The sequence below is a fragment of the Euleptes europaea genome, chromosome 17 (genome assembly GCF_029931775.1).
Source record: "Euleptes europaea isolate rEulEur1 chromosome 17, rEulEur1.hap1, whole genome shotgun sequence".
NCBI lineage: Eukaryota > Metazoa > Chordata > Lepidosauria > Squamata > Sphaerodactylidae > Euleptes > Euleptes europaea.
The window spans coordinates 25293103-25312670 of record NC_079328.1 but is presented as its reverse complement, the minus strand read 5'-3'; the positions used below and the strand labels follow the sequence as shown (position 1 = coordinate 25312670).

Below are 19568 nucleotides of genomic sequence, written 5' to 3'. Positions count from 1 at the left end.
AAACACAACCGCGCCTTTCCGCGGCTCTGGGGGGGGCATTTTTGGGCTTAGAGGTCCCAAACTTTTGGCAGAGCTTCAAAGGACGTTTATTGAAAGACTCCCCAAGTTTTGTAAAGATAGGGTCAGGGGGGGCTGAGATATGAGCCCTGAAAGGGGTCCCCCCCACCCTTAATGTTGTGCATCTCTCAGCAGAGCTTGCCGCCCACGCACAAAGCTCCCAGCCCGACAACAGCGGAGAAATTAGCAAAACAACTGCAAACACAACCTTGTTAAACAACACCTTTGCAACACACAACTGAAACCTCCCCCCTCAAACCAGGGAGCGAGAGACTTGAGGGGGAACACACACCCCAGGCAGAACCGACGAAAGCCCCCTTTGGCTTCCCCCCCACCCACAGAAACTGCTCCCTCCCCACACACACACAGACTCTGCTTTCCCCCACACACACACACACATACACAGGAGAAAAATTATAGATTAAAGCCCCCAAAGGGGTCTTACTGTGGCTGTCTTCTGTTCCATCAGGACGGGCTGTAATCCAAGATGATTCCAATTAGGCACGGAACGTTTTGCTCTGGAGAGGAGATGCACACAGGATCGGATCGGCTGCCCCATTCATCCCAATAGGGGAAAGGGGAAAGGGGAAAGCCCATATCTCGGGACCCCCTGACCCAATGTTCACAAAACTTGGGGGGTTCCTTAAGAAGCTTAATCTAAAGTTCCAGTGAAAGTTTTGTGTCTGCACCCCCAAAAATGCGCCCCCTGCAGCCATGGAAAGAGAAAAGGGGGGAGGCGATATTTCTGCCCCCACTGAACCCATCTTTACAAAACTTGGGTAGTATCTTAAGAATAATTCACTGAAGCTATGCTAAAAGTTTGGGGGCTATATCCCCAAAAAAGCGCCCCCTGCAGCCACATAAATGGAAAAGGGGGGGAGGGAAAAGGGGGAGAGCCCATATCTCGAGACCCCCTGACCCAATGTTTACAAAACTTGGGGGGTATCTTAAGAACACTGGTCTGAAACTCCGCTCAAAGTTTGGGATTTGTACCCCCAAAAATGCGCCCCCAGCAGCCATGGAAAGAAAAAGGGGGGAGCCCATATCTCGGGACCCCCTGACCCAATGTTTACAAAACTTGGGGGGTACCTTAAGAAGCTTCATCTGAAGTTCCAGTGAAAGTTTTGTGTGTGCACCCCAAAAAATGCGCCCCCTGCAGCCACAGAAAGGAGCGAATGTGCACAAGCACCCCACACACACACACGAGGATTTCGCTCTCTCTCTCTCTCTCCCTGGCCGGGCCGCACATCAGCTGATTCCTCCAGTACTCAATCCTGACTGATTGGCCAGAAGAAGACCCAGCTTGGCCACCGATTTGCCGGGGGAGGAGAATGCTGCTTACTGACGGTTATGCTGCTTACTGACGGCCGAATTGGCCGAATTTATTCGCGAACTCCCGAACTCGCTGAATTCGGCCCCCCGGTTGCCCACCAGTTTTGAGTTCGGATCCATCCGAACAGAAAAGCAACGAATCAGGGGAAATTCGGTTGATTTTCAGTTCGGACCGAACCGAATTGACAGCCCGATTACCAAATTCCAGGTGAGGCCTGGAGATCTCCAGACAGAAAAGATCGGTTCCCTTTTGGGGAAATGTCTGCTTTGGAGTGTGGACTGTATGGAATCACATCCTTGCTGATTCCTTCCTTTCCCTAAACACCATCTCCTCCGGGCTTCACCCCTCCACCCATATCTTCAGGAATTTCTCAATCCAGAATTGGCAGCACTAGGGCAGAACCTTGCATACCACCACAGCTCTCATCCATCTGTAAATTTCCCCATACTAGCCAGTGGCTGCCACTTCTAGGTGTGCAGACTGTACAATGCAGAGACAGCATCATGCCACCATATCACAGGGTGTGTGTCATTAGCTTTACAGGGGGATGCAGGGGGGAATATGCCTGGTTCCAGTGGGCAATTGCCCACCAATTAACCAGGCTGGATGCAGAAGTCAGGCTGCTTCTGGTTGGCGGTGATCCCACACGCGCACGGCCGCACACGGTACGATGACGTCACTTACGGGTTTGCCCCGGAAGCACCAGTATCAAAATCGGGACGCTCTAGCATTCTCCCCCCCCAAAAAAAACTGTATGGTTTCCCTGGCCCCGTCCTCCAAAAGCTTCCACCGATGCCAAGAGGGGACCTGGCAACCCTAAGAGTCATGGAGGCCGAACTTGATTTGGAATTTCTTTTTTTAATTGAAGACTGACTGTAATTTATAGATCCTGACTTCAAAGGTTTATTTTGACTGAAGTAATGAATAGCTGACATTCTGATTTCCAGATAGGGTTGCCACCCTCCAGGTTCTAGCTAGAGATCTCCTGCTATTACAACTGATCTCCAGCCAACACAGATCAGTTCACCTGGAGAAAATGGCCGCTTTAGCAATTGGACTCTATGGCATTGAAGTCCTTTCTCCAAACACCATCCTCCTCAGGCTCCGCCCCAAAAACCTCCCACCGGTGGCAAAGTGGGACCTCGCAACCCTATTTCCAGATCAGGAATCTGCCCCCAGCAAAGTGGATTTATTTTACGTCAGTTTTGCTTCTGCCCTTGTGAAGGGCAAGCTGAAATCAGAAAGTGGGGAAGTGGCATCACATACTTCTGCCTCTACTAAGCCTAAAAGCTTTTCTTCTGTCCTTTCTTCACAGGAAGTGGAAGAGTTCAGCTTTATTACCCAGTTAGCTGGTCTGACAGATCACCTGCCTGTCGCCATGCGCCTGATGGTCTCCACAGGAGAGGAGGATCCTTAAAGAAGGACCGTTTCCAAGAATTTAGAAGAGGGAACTTCCAAAACTTGTGACCAAGATGCAGGTCAAAGAGTGACGTTTTCTGACGCCCTCCCCTTCCCCACCAGACAGTCCAGGCCTGACTCGGGCTCCCCTGCGGCCATTGACTCTACCTGCTTTTGACATTCCTCACCATTCACAACCAAGACAGGAGGATGTTAAAAAGGGAAGGCAAGAACGGCTGGGAGGGGGGTTTGGGGAGGTGGGGGGCCAAGCCACAGACAAGCTTCGCAAGTTGCCCAGGCCACCGGGCAGGCCTGTATTTCTATACTTTCACTGTGGACTGAAAGGAACCAAGCGAGAAGTCCCGATTCCTTCTGAACCAGTGCCATTCTTACTAAACTCTTGGTTTTTTTTTTTTTTATATATACTTATATATAGCACAAATTTAGTTTGTAATCCGTCTCTGTGTTAGTGCAGCTCCAGAAGTGGGCTTTGGCATCATTTCTTTATATATCCTTAACGAGCTAAAAATGCTTAATTTCTCTTTTTAATTTTGTAGCCTGTTAATGTTGTAGTCGCATGCCTGCATCAGAAGCATGCATCCGCGTTGCATGCCACTCCCTGTGGAGGTGGAACGGTCAGGAAGGGACTGGCGGAGGGGAGGGGAGGGGGGAAATACAAGGACCGCCGCGAGAATTCAGAATCCAAGCTGCCCAGACCACAGTACTGTGGAGCGTAGAATTCAATTTTGTCCCCTAGAAGTGACCTGTCCAATTTGTACAATAGCAGAGTATTTCCTGCAGGCGCTCAATTGAAACTGTAAAGTTGAAACAATACATTTTTTATGCAGTCAGGGTGTCAGCATACCCTGAAGTGGGGCTTCTGCCAGGGCCCTTGGTTTCTAGCAGGGCCCATTGTGGTTGACTCCACCCACTCACATGCTAGCACTCCACCACCCATGCTTTCCCAGCCGCAAGGATTCTAGCAATGTCTGAATTGCTAGATTCCCCACCAACACAGGCTGGTCCTTACCTAACTGCTGGAGCATGAGACCTTCCCCCCCAAAAAATTGGTTGTTATCATACTGCTCTGGTAGCAGACAGATGCCGGAACCGTGAGGCTGGGCATCATTTGCATGGGAAGAATCAATGTCATTGGTCCTCACCACATGGTTGCTGCATTCACTGGAGGAGGAGGAGAATCAGGATAGGAGAAAAGGGGTCCTTCACTGTACAGGTGGCAACGGAATTGGCTGTGTGGGATGGAGTATCAGACATAGAGTGATGCTGTGGAAGGCATGCCTGCCGCTTTAAGAACAGGAAGCGCTTATGCTTATCATTTGACATTTGTTTGCTGGGAAACTCTTGCCCCGGGCCATGATTAGAAGATCCACATGCTGCCAGCTTTGTAGCAGAAAGAGTGTTCTGCTTCTTCCGGTGGGGAAAGGGGTTAAAATACCAGCACACAGGTGAAAACTGATTGGTAGGGAAACAAATATTTCTGGAAAAAATTAAACACAATGGGAGCATAACTAAATGGATTGAGAAGGGTATGATGGGAAGGATAGCCAGAGTGGTGTAGTGGTTAAGAACGGCGGGCTGTAATCTGGAAAGCCAGGTTTGACTCCCCACTCCTCCACATGAAGCCTGCTGGGTGACATTGGGCTAGTCACAGTTCTACTTGGTTGAGAAATTTGAAGGAACTTTCGGGGAGGGGAGATCACTTACCTGCGACTGTTGTTCGTTGAGTGGTCTTCTGTGCAGGCACGCATGGGAACTGTGCATGCACAGACCGGCTGGCCTGTGCATGGGCAGTTCCCATATGGGACTGCACAGAAGCCACAAAGATGAATTTTGAGTTCCACATCCTTCCCGTCTCTCAGCTTTTCTGCTTCCAATCGCACCTGCGGAAAACTAGTTTGGTTTGCAGCTTCTTAAACAAGCTGTACCAAACCTGGTGGTGGTTTATGGCCACCAGCTCATGGAAATTAGAACCATCCCTCCCTTCAGAGCAGGATTCCATTTTCAAAGGCAAAGATGTATGGTTAGATCTTATGCCTCTTATGATGCCTTTCCACCACATTTTCCTCCAGGAGAAAGACTTCCTTCAATAAAGAAAGACTTTTCTTCATCTGAGGAAGGCTTTCTTTATCAGAAAAAAAAAATCCTTCTCCATTGGAGGAAGGCTATCTCCCATGAAGGAATACTTAGCATAAGAGTATCATAGGATCAAATTTAGTGAAGGGGGTTACAGGATCCATCCTACCATACAACCTTATTTCCACTAACTTTCTCTACTTGTGTGTGAAGCAAAGCATTTACTCACTTACAGACCCAGAGAAACCTGAGAGGTTTTTTTTAATAATCTGAAGCATTGCTTCTATTTTCTATCTTGCTTGTATTTTATTTCCATTATTTTAAAGCAGTATGAATTACAGTGTGTCAGCAGCCCACCATCACTGCCTAGAATATCTGCCATTCATATTAATATTAACTCAAGGTGCAGCATTTTAATAGCTTTCCTAACCGCGTAAATGACAGTTTGCTCTCTGCATTCTCTGAGACCCCCTCAGTAGCTCCAATAGACATACTGTGTGGTATAGACGTAAAAACTGTACAAATGACTGCCAAACAATACTATATTATTTACAGTAAAAACAAGCAACTAATGGCTGTCTAAATTCCTTTTTTTTTTTTTTTGGTTCAACTTTCTGTAAATTCTTGCTATTTAAAATGAGAACCAAGTTTATTATTCTCAATTTTAGATGCATTGAGATTTTGAGGATGGGGTCAGTTTTGAAGTAAATTTCCTGAGTTTATTGTTCTTGGAGATTCTCCATTTTTAACAGTAGAAAAATTAATCCTTTTTTTTTTTAAAAAAAGAATGGACTACTTTTGGATTAGCCATAACGGACGTTGTCTGTTACCTTTAAACAGTTTTGTGGTCAAAGATGGGGAGAAGGATTTAGGAGGGGAAATTGTATTCCTTGCCTGCTTTATTGCATTGACCTTGTGCCTTCTGATACCTGGATCTGCTTTGCAAAGTTGGAATACCATTAGAGGGCCCATGGGAAGAAACTGGTTTCCTTGCTCCAGAGAATGGGGTAACAACAGGATAGGGGTAACAATTAAATATATTAAAACATATATTAAAATCAAAATGTTAATGTATTAATGTATACTTTAAAAAGTTAAAAAAGGAAAATCCCAATGCAGCCATGGCCCAATTGTTTACCGTTATTGCTCATTGTAATTACTAAGTGACGTGCTACTCTGATAACCATGTGCCCAGCTAACCGTGTGGTCCTAAACAGAGTTACTACCATCTAAGCCTTTTGACTTCAGTGGGATTTTAGTGCATTGACTCCAAAAGAAAGGCATAGTTCTACATAGTTGGCCATCTGTCAGCAATGCTGATTCTATGACCTTAGGCAGGTCATGAGAGGGAGGGCATCTTGGCCATCTTCTGGACATGGAGTAGGGGTCACTGGGGGTGTGGGGCAGAGGTAGTTGTGAATTTCCTGCATTGTGCAGGGGTTTGGACTAGATGGCCTTGGTGGTCCCTTCCAACTCTATGACTCTGTGATTCTATACGTAGGGTTGCTCTGTGTCTTTGAACCCAGTTTTATTTTCGATGGCATGAATGAGAAGCAAAGTCAAATGAGGCCACATTCCTGGAGCACATCCAAATAACCTACCCCCCATCTGAATCCACTGTGCCACAAGGGTCGTTCAGAGCTCTTCTTTCCGTTTTTAACCCAAACGTTAATCTCTAGAAATGGAGCTGAGTGCTTGGCTGGCCATGTATTTTCCAGCTCCTGTAAACAGAGGCAGACTTTGAGAGGTGTGTTGTTGTTGCTCTTGCCCAGGAACCGACTACTTTGAATTGAAGCTTCAGAACTCAAGAGCCAATTTGAAAGCACCCGATACGCATATAGAGTGTTCTTTATGATGGGTATAACGTGGAGTTTTTCTTTCAAAACGAAAAAGGGGACATACCTTTTCTGCTTGCCCTGTTCACATAAATTGCAGAAGCATGACCACGCTGAGTTCACATGCCTTTATTTTGTATTCAAGAACTGGTTCCCAAGACCACGCATCCTGTGAGTTGGGTCCCCAGCAAAAGTCCAGAGTTCTCACTCCAAAAGGCAAGGGTTCACTAAGTACATGGGAATGCTAAAGGTTTGAACATGTGTCATGTGTGTGAAATTATCATGCTAACACTGGAAATGCAAAAGAACTCCAGTTGATGCCTTTGTGGCATAACCCCTTAGGGTTGGATTCAACTAGTTTTTTCTGCTGGTGGAAAAGGAAAAAGAAGGTCCCCCTCTGCCCACCCTAAATGGCTATGCTGGGGATCCTGGGATCTGCATGTGCAAAAGCCAAGTGGGTTGGGGGCTGTACTAAGGAGGGGAAACTGGACAAGGTTGCGTGAAAAAGCTACTTGGATCCAGCCCATAACCATGTTATGAAGATTTAGCTTCATCCCTACTGTGGGGTTTTTTAACTATGAGAATCAAACACAGAAGAACAGAAAGTCATTTATATCTCCTCAAAGCCACCCATTGTCAATGATAACCTTGCTTTCTCAGGGACCATGGGTCAGATCCAACCAATTTTTGTGATGGTGAAGAACAGAGGAGACAGACCCACTTGACACACCGAAAATAAAACATCTGTGCAGTGGATGATGAGACCTTTATGGGCAAAAGGCATGTGGAATGGAAGCTGTAGAAAAGGAGGGGAATTGGGGGAGACTGAATGAAAAAGTTGGCTGGATCCAACCCCATGAGTCGAAGGCCATGTGATATATGTGGGATTGGTAGAAGACCGATACAGCTGCCACATATACAACACCAAGAAAGGGCAGAGCCATAGAGCACCAGAGTGATCAGCAGCCTTCTAGGATGAATGCGTCTATGTCGGCACCATGCACTTCAAATATTTTGCAGCATCCATAGGCCCTGTGGTGGTGGAAAGTGCCATGAAGTTGCAGCCATCTTACAGCAATCCCATAGGGATTTCAAGGCAAAAGATGAACAGAAGTGGTTTGCCATTGCCTGCCTCTGCATAGCAAGCCTGGTCTTCCTTGGTGGTCTCCCATCCAAGCACTAACCAGGGATAACCCTGCTTAGCTTCCAAGATCAGGGTAGCCAGGGACATCCAGGTCAGGGCATAGGCCCTGTAGGTGTGCATCCTTTTTGGGGGGTTGTGAATCATGTATCTCAGATTACCTGGAGGCAGGCCACTTTAAGATAACATGCTATGCCTTCCTTCAGGGCCTTGACTAAAAAGCTTTGCTGTCTTGGGCAACACGCTTGCTGTACCTTAAATAGGTGCATGAAGGCTACCTTCATGCGGAAAAGGGAAAAGTGGGGTGCAATGTGTAGGATCCAGGTCACTTGATCTAGGAGCGCCAAACCTGAATATTAGAAGATAGACTGTTCCCAAAGTCTACTTCTGCCCTGAATGGTGGGATGAAAGAGTGATCCCCTTTTTTGAAAGAATCTTGGGGAGCACCATGTAGCCACAATTGGCAGCCACAATTACTAAACACGCCCGGGAAGGGCTCTTGCTTGTACGCTCCCTCATCCAAGTCTGGCTGGAAACAGATGGTTGGATCCAACCAGGGATTTTTTTTGCTGGTGAAAGGCAGGTGCCCTTTGCAAACCCAAAAGGCTAGCCTGGGGGTCATGGAACCTGCATGAATAGGGTTGCCAGGTCCCTCTTCGCTACTAGCGGGAGGTTTTTGGAGCAGAGGCTGATGAGGGTGGGGTTTGGGGAGGGGAGGGACTTCAATGCCATAGAGTCCAATTGCCAAAGTGGCCATTTTCTCAGCTGGAGATCAGTTGTAATAGCAGGAGCTCTCCAGCTAGTACCTAGAGGATGACAACCCTATGCATGAACAAAAGCCACATGGGGCTAGAGCTTTAGTAAGAAAGAGAAATTGGGCAAGAGTGAGTGAAAAAGCTGGCTGGATCCAACCCAGAATGCTGGCCACTTGATCTAATGCAAACAAGGAAGTTCTTATATATAGACCCCCCCTGGATTTGCATAACTCTGGAGACTTCAAGTATCCCTTAAAACTCTCCTCATCATGTAAGTTTCCAGAGCTTCCCTGGGCAATGTGTTCTTGAACTGTCCCTGGCTCCCCAGATATGCTGAACACTAGGAAGCACTGATGGATGCTCAATCTACATGTGCTACTTAAAGCAGTTCTCTGAGTCGCTGATGGATAGCTATTCTCCTTCAATTTTAGGGCTGTCAGCTATAATTCGGGCTTAGTCGGAATGCCAGCCTGTTGGAATCAATCCATTTCAGTCCAAGGTGCACTGTTAAGGGACGCTGCCTGGGTCCAACTGGGTGGAGGAGGGGACAGTGGAGAATTCAATCACGGATGTCAAAATACCACCCGTTAACAGATCTCATCGACGACACAGATGAATTAAAACTAATTATTATTCCTCCAATCTTAACCTGCACATATTTTAACCTATGAATCTTTGTCTTTATAAATATTGTATTAATAGGTTTAGAATGCCTACAACTTTTTTTTAATTTCAATGATTTTTTTCTGTATTTAAATAACAAAAACGTTTTTATATGGTAAGCACATAAAACTTTCTGGCATGTAGGAAAGCCAAATGAAGATGTTCCAACCATTTCTTTGTGTGTAAAGAAATGAACAGCTTACTCCTCCTTGGAAAGGTATTTTGGACAAATGAAACTAATTCTTTCCTCGCTCACTTTTTATTGGTGCTGAAAGGAATGAATGGATGATGCAAATGATATAATAAAAAAAATAAGGCTGAAAAAAAAACCTTCTGCTTGGATTCTATGGACAGGATTCTACTGCAAAAAGTGGGAGGGGGATTCACTCTTGATACTGTAGTTATTGTTTCCACATTACCTCTTATTTGGAATAAACCTCTGGAGGTTTCAAGGACCCATTAGGGTGAGGCAAGGGGTTCTTCTGGAATTATAAGTCATCTCCAGATTCGGTCTACTGGAGGAAATATTAGCTTTGGAGGGGAGACTCTGTGACATACCATAGAATTTGGGTTGCAAGCCCAGTACAGATGGGAACATAGGGGGCACTTTCCCAGAAGTGATATCAGTCCTCTCTAGGGATCACCGGAAACTCTATAATAAACCACAGAGTTTTTGGTGATCCCTAGAGAGGCGCAATGCCACTTTCAGGTTTACTCAGGAAGTGACCACATCCATTTTCTTTTTTTTTAAATCATCAGACTGCCGCTCTGGGGGACTGGCAACTTTTCATAGAGTTGGGGGATATCCCCATGATATCTCCTGCTATTACAACTGATCTCCAGGTGATAATCAGCTCACCTGGAGAAAATGGGCGCTTTGGCAATTGGACTCTATGGCATTGAAGTCCCTCCCCAAACCCTGCTCTCCTCAGGCTCCGCCCCAAAAATCTCCCACCAGTGGCAAAGAGGGACCTGGCAACCGTATCCCTACCCCAGCAGGATTTTGTTTGTTTGTAAACAGTAGTGGGTGTACAGCTATAGTGTATAGTGGTAGCTCTACTACTAGGGTTGCCAGATCCCCGCTCTCCTCCAGTGGGAGGTTTTTGGGGCAGAGGTGAGGCAAGATCGCATGTGCACAGCCGTGCCAACACGATTGCGTCACTTCCGGTTTTCACCCGGAAGTGCCGCATCGCAAGGTGCCTTTACCACTCAAACTGGTGTAAACGTATCGCAAGGGGCCGTTTACCACCAGTTTGAGTGGTAAAAGGCCCTCACAACGCATTTACACCCGGAAGCGCCGCATCGCAAGGGGCCTTTTACTACTCAAACTGGGAGTTTGAGTGGTAAACGGCCCCTTGCGATGCAGCGCTTCCGGGTGTAAACTGGAAGTGAGGTGACGCAGTTGGCAGGCGCATGTGCACACGTTGCCCGCTGACCCTCAGCTGGTTGGCAGGCAGCCGGGAGGATTGGTAGGGTTTTGCCTGCCACCACCCGGCATTTGGCAACCCTATCTACTACTGGTTATTTTTAAAGCGGCAGAACACACACTGTGGGAGAAGAACAGGGAGGAATTGGTACCAAATGCGTGTTGGGGGAAGAGGGGTGGAAATGTCCACCTTTTCACCCCCACTCTTCCCAAACCTGTTTTGATGGTGGTCTTTCAGGAACGATCATACCAAAGCATGTCTGGAGGGGGGAGTCAGAATAGGGTTGCCAAATCCCTCTTCACCATCGGAGGGAGGATTTGGGGGCAGAGCCTGAGAAGGGCGGGGTTTGGGGAGGGGAGGAACTTCAACGCCATACCAAAGCAGCTGTTTTCTCCAGGGGAACTGATCTCTATTGGCTGGATATCAGTTGTAATAGCAGAAGATCTCCAGCTAGTACCTGGAGGTTGGCAACCCTAAGTCAGAATATGGGCAACTGTATAATATTGTGGGGAAGCCACACACCTCAGTGGCTGCTGGGGGGGGGGGGAAGCATGGGGAGCATGCTTAGGCGGAAGCAACCATGGCAAGCTCAATGTTCCAAAAGAGTGCACCTCTGAATGCCAGTGCTGGAGGTGGGGGCAACCACAGAGATAGGTTTGAGCCTCAGTGCCCTGCTTGAAGGCCTTTTGGGGTCATTGGGCTGGATGCTGCATGGACCAGGATGCTGGTCTTTGTGGATTGTTGGCCTGATCCAGCAGGACCGTTGTGATGCTTCTGCCATCTGCATTTGGGGCTCTGGCTCCAAGTCAACACCTTGCTGTTCCAACAACTAATGTCAGGAGTCCTGAGTTGGACCACTCACACTAGGTTTGCCAACTTCCAGGTAGTAGCTGGAGATCTCCTGCTATTACAACTGATCTCCAGCAGATAGAGATCAGTTACCCTGGAGAAAATGGCCGCTTTGGCCATTAGACTCTACGGCATTGAAGTCCATCCTCTCCCCAAACCCCACCCTCCTCAAGCTCTGCCCCAAAAACCTCCTGCCGGTGGCAAAGAGGGACCTGGCAACCCTAACTCACACTCTGCGTCTGGATTGGGCAGTAGCTGCTTGTCATTCACTCAACCATTTCCAGAAGAGAATCAGCCAGTTCTGCCAAGTTTTAACAATTCTCCTCTGCCACACTGTCCTTGATCCGCTTCTGTATTGATATAACACTCTGCAATACGAGGCAGCTGCTGAAATGAATAGAAACCCCTTCCCCCAGACCCAAGAGTTGTGCCCATTTTGGAGGTGTATATTATGTGACTCCCCCCTGTATCCCTAATGGGAATCAACAGCAAAGCTACAATTTGAGCTTCATCTGGAGTCTTAGACGAGAACTCGTCTCCTCTCTTCAAGACGAGTAATCTTCTACTAGGCTGACGCATCCCTTTGTTGAGCTAAAAATCTGGCCACCTCTATTGGTTAGCCATTAACTTAGTTAGTATGGATTGATGAGTGCTGCAGGATACCAAGTCAGCTGACATCCATCGAACGCACACAAGCTCAGCGGAGTTGGGTTTGTATCGACTGCGGCGTACACACCAAAGCCGAAAGGTTTCGACCGTCTACCCCTTTCCGTGAGCTTTCCCACGGGTTGCTGATATGAAGTCTCGAGTGCAAACCGAGGCCAGACCCATTGCTACTTTTCCCTTTGGAGCAAAAGGAAATCAATAAAACCCAGGCTAATAAGACCGAGTACAGTACATGTATTTCTTTTAATGAGCTTATATATACACCCACACACATACACTAATCTTTTGAGACAAGATATTGGGTTGGAGCCAGACTAAAGTTTCCAGTAGCAGAATAGAACTTTCTTGCCTCCCCCCCTTCCACTGCAGCTCACTAATCTCCGTGAAAGAGTGCTCTTGGGGCTTAGGGAAACCAGAGAAAAACATGGGGGATCTGCTAGGGTTGCCAACCTCCAGGTACTACCTGGAGATCTCCTGCTATTACAACTGATCTCCAGAAAATAAAGATCAGTTCACCTTTAGAAAACGGCCGCTTTGGCAATTGGACTCTATGGCATTCAAACCCTTCTCCTTCCCAAACCCCACCCTCCTCAGGCTCTGCCCCAAAAATCTACCGCAGGTAGCAAAGAGGGACCTGGCAACTCTGGTGATCTGCAGTGGAACGGGGGGGGGGGGGAATCTGTAAAGATTGCCCATTTAGACTGGATCCTACCCATTGTCTCCTCCCTAGCTATCGGTTTTTTGGTAGGGTGGACCTTGGGGAAGAAGACATTCATTTAGCCGTGATAAGTTCACAGAATTAAAAAAAAAAAACATAAAACAGTTCCTAGGTACTTAAGACTTCCTGGACATGCTGCTGGAGCGCGAAAAGGGAAGGTAACATAATGCTTTGAAATGGAGCTTCAGATAAGACTGTAAATATAGCATCAGGTCATGCCCAGATCATGTGCTTTCATTTCATATTTGGAGTCCTGGAATTTAATCTTATTCCATGTTTCATGACACAGGTTTGCTTTTTGGGGGTGGGTGGGGGTAGAATACATACCAGATTTGTGTGCCTGCATTTTCCCCTTTCCCAGTTGTAAGGGAAGCAGCCAGGGGAAGAAATTCTTGATTGCGGGGGGAAAGGTACGGGAAAAGAGTTCACTTCCTATATGGGGATGATTCCATTTGCAGTCTCAAGGTGGAAGCATTGGCACTGGCAACAGAGCATCCACACGTAGGGATTCCTTGGTTCTTTCCTATGACCTCATACCCACCTTTATCTCCCCCCCTCCATATATCCCCCTTTTTGTCAGGGGTTTTATCACTAGTAGTAATGTTATAACACTATACTGCTACAGCATTATGATGCTATAAGCTCAGGGGTTCCCCATCTTTCTGAGCCTGTGGGTACCTTTGGAATTTTGAGAAGGGGTGGTGAGCACCAATCAATATGGCTGCTGCGGGAGGAGGAGCCAAACCTAAAATGGATACTGCAGGAGGTGGAGCCAAACTAGGGTTGCCAACCTCCAGGTACTCTATCCAGCCGATAGAGATCAGTTCATCTGGAGAAAATGGGCACTTTGGCAACTGGACTCTATGGCATTGAAGTCCCTTCCCTACCCAAACCCCACCCTTCTCAGGCTACGCTCCAAAAAACCTCCCACCGATGGCAAAGAGGGACCTGGCAACCCTAAGCCAAACACAAAACACTCCTTTTTTTACAAAAGAATTGCTGAAAAGGAATAAAAAGAAACAAAGGAGAGTTCATGAAGTTTCTCAACAGCCATTTGAGAAGTTAAATGTTTGTTTCTATATTTTATCTTTTTAAAATGCTGTCCCTAGCCCAAAGGCTTCAAAACACAAATTTTAGTAAGTAGATTACTTCTCCAGGGTTTTTTGAAATATATATTTGCTGTGCATTTCAAAACATATTTATCTTCATCTCTAAGACAAGAGGCATCCTGTACCTTAGTGCATATTCATAGCCAGGTTGGCAGGAACTGAGTTCCTCTTGCAAGGAGAAAATTTGGACTCCATCAGCCTCTCCTTCCTTATAACTCTTCAAGATGGGCCCTTGCCAGTCTTCACAGGAATTTCCATACATGTTCTAAACTTCCTCTGGATGTCATTCCAGCTCCAAGACTCCATGAAGTCATTCCCACAGATTTCACCTGGTGGCCCTGAGTGCTGAACCACATATACAGGCCACAAATCCAAGGTGACCTGCTTGGACACAACCATTTGTTCTCTTCAAGGACCCAGTTCTCTTCACATTTGCCTGAGGCTTAGCTTCTGAGATCTGAGGAGATTGGGCTAGCCTAGGCTATCCAGATCAGGGCTAAACAATAATAATGAAAATAAAAAGAAGGAAAAAGAAAGAAATAGAAAAGAGAGACTTGTGGTTATCAGGGCTCTTTTCTCAGGGATGATGCAACAGGCATTGAGGAATGGTTTTCAGGTTCCCAGAAAAAGCATCAGTTGAGTGAGGACTGGAACTTTGTTCTTCTGCCAGAATTGGCACCTAGGCCACAGAAGTCTCTGGCCTTGTCAGTACGGCGTAGTGGTTGAGGGCGGCGGACTCAAATCTGGAGAACTGGGGTTGATTCCCCACTCCTCCACATGAAGGCTGCTGGGTGACCCTGGCCTAGCCACAGTCCTTCTCAGAACTCTCTTAGCCCCACCAATCTCACAAGGTGTCTGTTGTGGGGAGGTGAAGGGAAGGTAATTGTAAGATGCTTTGAGACTCCTTGTGCATGTGTAAAGTGCCTTCAAGTCACAGCCGACTTATGGCGACCCCTTTTGGGGTTTTCGTGGCAAGAGACTAACAGAGGTGGTTTGCCAATGCCTTCCTCTGCACAACAACCCTGGTATTCCTTAAAGATAGCTAAAAGTAGGGTATAAAAACCAACTCCTCTTCTATAGACCGATGTCTTAGAACAGCTCCAGCGGATTCTACTTTCCAGACCCCACTAGCAGGCAGATGGCTGTTAAGGGTCTTTCTTCAAGAGCTTCTTTCACCTCCTTTGTTCTATCCCTTCCTCAAACTCCTCTCTCTCCGGACTCTGATTCTTCGGACAGTGCAAAAACAATCCCACGAGTCATGCTTGGAGGACAGCTTGACCAGCTGTCCAGAAGTTGAAAATCCAAGAGAACTGTCCAAATAAGCCCCACTTGCTCCACCACAGACAGACACACACACCCCCACTCTTCTTTGCCCCAGGAGAGAGAACTAGGCTAGCTCCTTGTTTCCAGTGGGACAACTGCCTCCTCAACCTTCCAGCATGGTTAGGAGTGGTTTGGAGCAGTGGACTCTAACCTGAAGAACCGGGTTTGATTCCTCCACGAGTGGCGGACTCTGATCTGGTGGACTGGGTTGGTTTCCCACTCTTACACATGAAGCCAGCTGGGTGACCTTGGGCTAGTCACATCTCTCTCAGAACTGTTTCAGCCCCTACCTCACAAGGGGTCTGTTGTGTGTGTGGGGGGGGGAAAGGAAGGTGATTGTAAGCCCTTTTGAAACTCCTTTCAGTAGAGAAAGCGGGGTATAAAAACCAACTTCTTTTTGTACTCGTTTGGCTTACAATGTTAGTGGGTCGGATCCTGTGGTTCCGTTCCACTAATGGGGCTGCTTTCCTCCGACAGGCATCTTCCCCCTTGATGCGAGAGGCTCCTCCCTCTAGAGGGAACTGCCTCTGCTAGCGGAACGGATCCACGCCAACCCAATTCCAAGTGACAGCCACGCGCATCACACACAATGAAAAAAGGAAAGGAATACATGTGCATCATGGATTGGCTTACACGGGCTTACACAACCACTAGCCACTTTTTGGATCTATTTTTAAGACATTTTTATCATGTGTTTCTCCACAAGGAACCCATGCACAAAACCTTTGTGATGCCAGTCAAGGTCAGAAACACGTCCCAGATGTTGTTAAAGGGGGAAAGGCTTTGGCACCCTCTAGTGGCTCTCTAAAGGAACAGAATCCCGCTTCTTCAACACGTCTCAACTGAAGCCCTATGACAAGCGGCCTTAGCCTGTGCTCCAGAGATGCTTGATAACTCCACCGTTAGCGCCACAGCTTGCTTGCTAATCACAAGAACGCCTGAACAATGGGGAAATCTGAACTAAAATCTGCAGCTGCAGCACAACCCAGGAAGGAAGTACAAGCAAGCCAATCAGGTTGGCAAAGGCTCCTCTCGGACAGCAACATGCTACAACACGCATGCTCTGGCCCTTTGGCTCATGTCAGGCACATTCAAAGATCTCTCAATGAAATTTAAAGATTTTGGCTGTGTGCGGGTGTGTGGAAAGAGAGGTGATGAGCAGCTGATACAAGAATCTTTAGTGCACACAACAGGAGGTGAATCTAACAAGCTGTCTGTTATACTAAATTTTGGGTGGGAGATATGATGAGCGTGGGGTGCACCTGCTTAAAGAGGCTTTATGTACAATGCCAAGTCCCTTTGGAACATCTGCTCTTGGGTACAGCCACTCCCATGGGGAGGGGAGATTAACTCTTCAGGAGGGGAGCAGCATGGTGTAGTGGTTAAGAGCAGTGGTTTGGAGCGGTGGAGTCTGATCTGGAGAACCGGGTTTGATTTCCCCACTCCTCCACACGAAAGCCAGCTGGTTGACCTTGGGCAAGTCCTGCTCTCTCAGCCCCACCAACCTCACAGGGTGTCTGTTGTGATTGTAAGCCGGTTTGAGTCTCCCTTAAGTGGCAGAGAAAGTCGGCATATAAAAACCAACTCTTCTTTTTCATTGCCCAAAACGCCTGCCTCAAAATAATCCTGAGCAGCTAGAGAGAGAGAGAGAGAGAGAGAGAGACAGACAGACAGACAGACCCACTCTTCTCTGCCCTGGGAGAACTAGGCTAGCTCCTTGTTTCCAGCGGGAGAACTGCCTCCTCAACCTTCCAGCATGGTTAGGAGTGGTGGACTCCAATCTGGAGAACCGGGTTTGATTCCCCTACTCTTCCACATGAGTGGCGGACTCTAATCTGGTGAACTGGGTTGGTTTCCCCACTCCTACCCATAAAGCCTGCTAGCTGACCTTGGGCTAGTCACAGTTCTCTCAGAACTCTCTCAGCCCCACCTACCTCACAAGGTGCCTGTTGTGTGTGTGTGTGGGGGGGGTGATTGTAAGCCGTTTTGAGACTCCTTTCGGTAGAGAAAAGCAGGGTATAAAACCCAACTCTTCTTTTTCTTCCTTCTAGCATTAAGTAGCACAAATTGAGAGGCTTGAGTCCATGGGGAAAGCACAGCACAAAAAAGTCTCTCAGGGCTGAAATACAATTTTAAAAAGTTTATTCTGAGCACACACAAATGAGGGGAAGCAGAAGTTTGTAGCTGAAATCTGACCAAAAAAAAAACCCTCGTCTTGGTAGTGCTTATTCCCTGAGAAGGAGGGGGGGTGTCATCTGTGACCATTCACAAAGGGGCAGATTATGCAAACATTCCCTCCCAAAAGCTCCAGGCCAAAGAACTGTTTCCCCTGGATCCTGTGAGGTTTGCACTTTTCACTTTTTAAGGGGAGGGTTTGTTTGCAGAGCTAGAAGCAGAATGCAGAAGCAGAAAGAAAATGGCACAAATCCCTTGGGGATTTCCGTCCAATAAGCCCTCCGTTGTAGAGGGGCTCTCATCAGCAGTTAGTAGCCAGCAGTTTCTCAACAAGGAGACTGAAGTTCTGGATACCATAGCTAGCGCACCACTGATAGACCTGACCACCAATTGATCTTCACCTTTTTACAAAGTTCTTTTGAGCTTCTCCCCCTCACAAACGTCCAGCTGGAATTGAAACTGCCTCCCTTTACTGCAAAAAATAAATAAAATCACTGCACAGTGTTCTTTGTCTGCTGTGCCCTCCGCCTTTAGAAGGTAGAAAAACTGCCCTTTGGGGGGCTCATGACGGCTTCTCAGAATTTTAACCCCGATCCTGCCAAAAAGGCCTTTTACTGAATGGTTTTCATTGAACCACTCATTAATATTCTTGCCTGAACTTTACGTGCCTTGATGAATTGTTGTCCTGTTCCCGTTTCAGTTGTTTTGATGTTTAGTAGCAAACCGCTGTGATAATTTCTGCTACAAAGCAATGTATGAATGTACGCACTTAAACAAAACAAAACGTGGAAAACACTGATCTAGTGTTTCAACTGTTCACCTGTCGCAGTGAAAATGAAAGAAGAGAGTTCTGTGCACTTCTGCAAAAGTAGAGCCCGTTCCTGAAGGGGGAGGCGAAGCTCCTTAGGAGACGGTGGCACCTAAGCCAGCACAGGAGCAAACATGCCGGTTCCTGGGTGCTGCTGGCTCCCAATGCCAGCACAGCCACGCTGGCATGGGGGGGGGGGTGTTCCGGGGGTGGAGCTGCCATTAAGCAGCTTCCTCACCCCTTTTTGCTCCAGGAACACCCCCTCGCGCTGCAGTGGTGCTGCACCACCTTTTTGGGTGGAACAGCCCCAATGGAAGCAATGGGGCATTTCCCCCTTTTTCTCTAATTTTTTAAGCCTTTTTTTGCCTCTGCAGTGGCCGGGAAGTCTCTGAGGAGGCGATGCGGCTGTGCTGATCCTCGCTGCTGCAGATTTGCTGCGGATCCCTTCAGGATTGGGCTGCCCGTCAAGCAATAGCTATAAACATCTGAGCCAGCAACTAGTCTAGCAAGGAGGCAAATAAAAACATCAGACAGTAGATTGGATCCTGCAGATCCATTCCACCAGCAGAGAATCCTGCCAACAGCGGAAGGAACCACTGCCAATGAGCTACTGAGCCTCTCTTTTATTTTTCCCTTCAAACATCTTGCAAAGGGGGAAAGCTTGTTCTACCAGAGAACAGATCCATGGAACCCAACCAATATAAGCTCTCTGTCTGGGAAGCCTGGTGCGTACGCTACACTAATAAGGTACTTCAATGATGTTTTCAGAGCTATTCAGAGATTCAGTTTTATCGTTAGCAAGCAGCATATTTGCTTACAGCTGCTACGACTGCTCAGAGCCCACTTCAGGTATCGTTCTTGCCTTTTAAGGGATGGCAGGAGCCCACAGAAGAGCAGTGCCCCATATATAGGATCTTGGGGGGAGGGGGAGGGGGCGTTTTTCAGTGGAAGGATGCCACATTAACTTAAGAGTTTAAAATCCATGAGAACTTCTCCGGTTTTGGGATTGAAGCTTATAGCGTACGCAGCCACAGAGGGGCGGTCGGCGACGGTCTCGGGCGCAGAAACGGTGCTGAGGAAATACACAGCCTGCTTGCAGTGAGGAGTCCACTGACAATAGCCCTGTAGGAAAGAAGCAAGAGGAAGATCATCAGGCCCAGAGGTGAGCATCCAAACTCCGACAGCCAAGTACTTTTTTTGAGAAAACAAGCATGCCG

The 19568-nt window shown here is 47.4% G+C and overlaps 2 protein-coding genes across 2 annotated transcripts in view; one reads left to right on the top strand and one right to left on the bottom strand.

Annotated features, from left to right (window-relative positions):
• The window catches only part of SMPD3 (sphingomyelin phosphodiesterase 3), a 57586-nt gene extending 54379 nt beyond the window's left edge, over window positions 1-3207 (top strand). The window contains exon 7 of the mRNA XM_056862620.1: window positions 2706-3207. Within this exon, the coding sequence (XP_056718598.1) occupies window positions 2706-2807 (102 nt within the window). The 3' untranslated portion in view covers window positions 2808-3207. The remainder of the gene's footprint in view (window positions 1-2705) is intronic.
• Window positions 3208-19311: 16104 nt separating this feature from the next.
• Window positions 19312-19568, bottom strand: part of PRMT7 (protein arginine methyltransferase 7) — a 37327-nt gene continuing 37070 nt past the window's right edge. Inside the window, exon 17 of the mRNA XM_056862518.1 lies at window positions 19312-19473. Coding sequence (XP_056718496.1) covers window positions 19312-19473 — 162 coding nt within the window. The remainder of the gene's footprint in view (window positions 19474-19568) is intronic.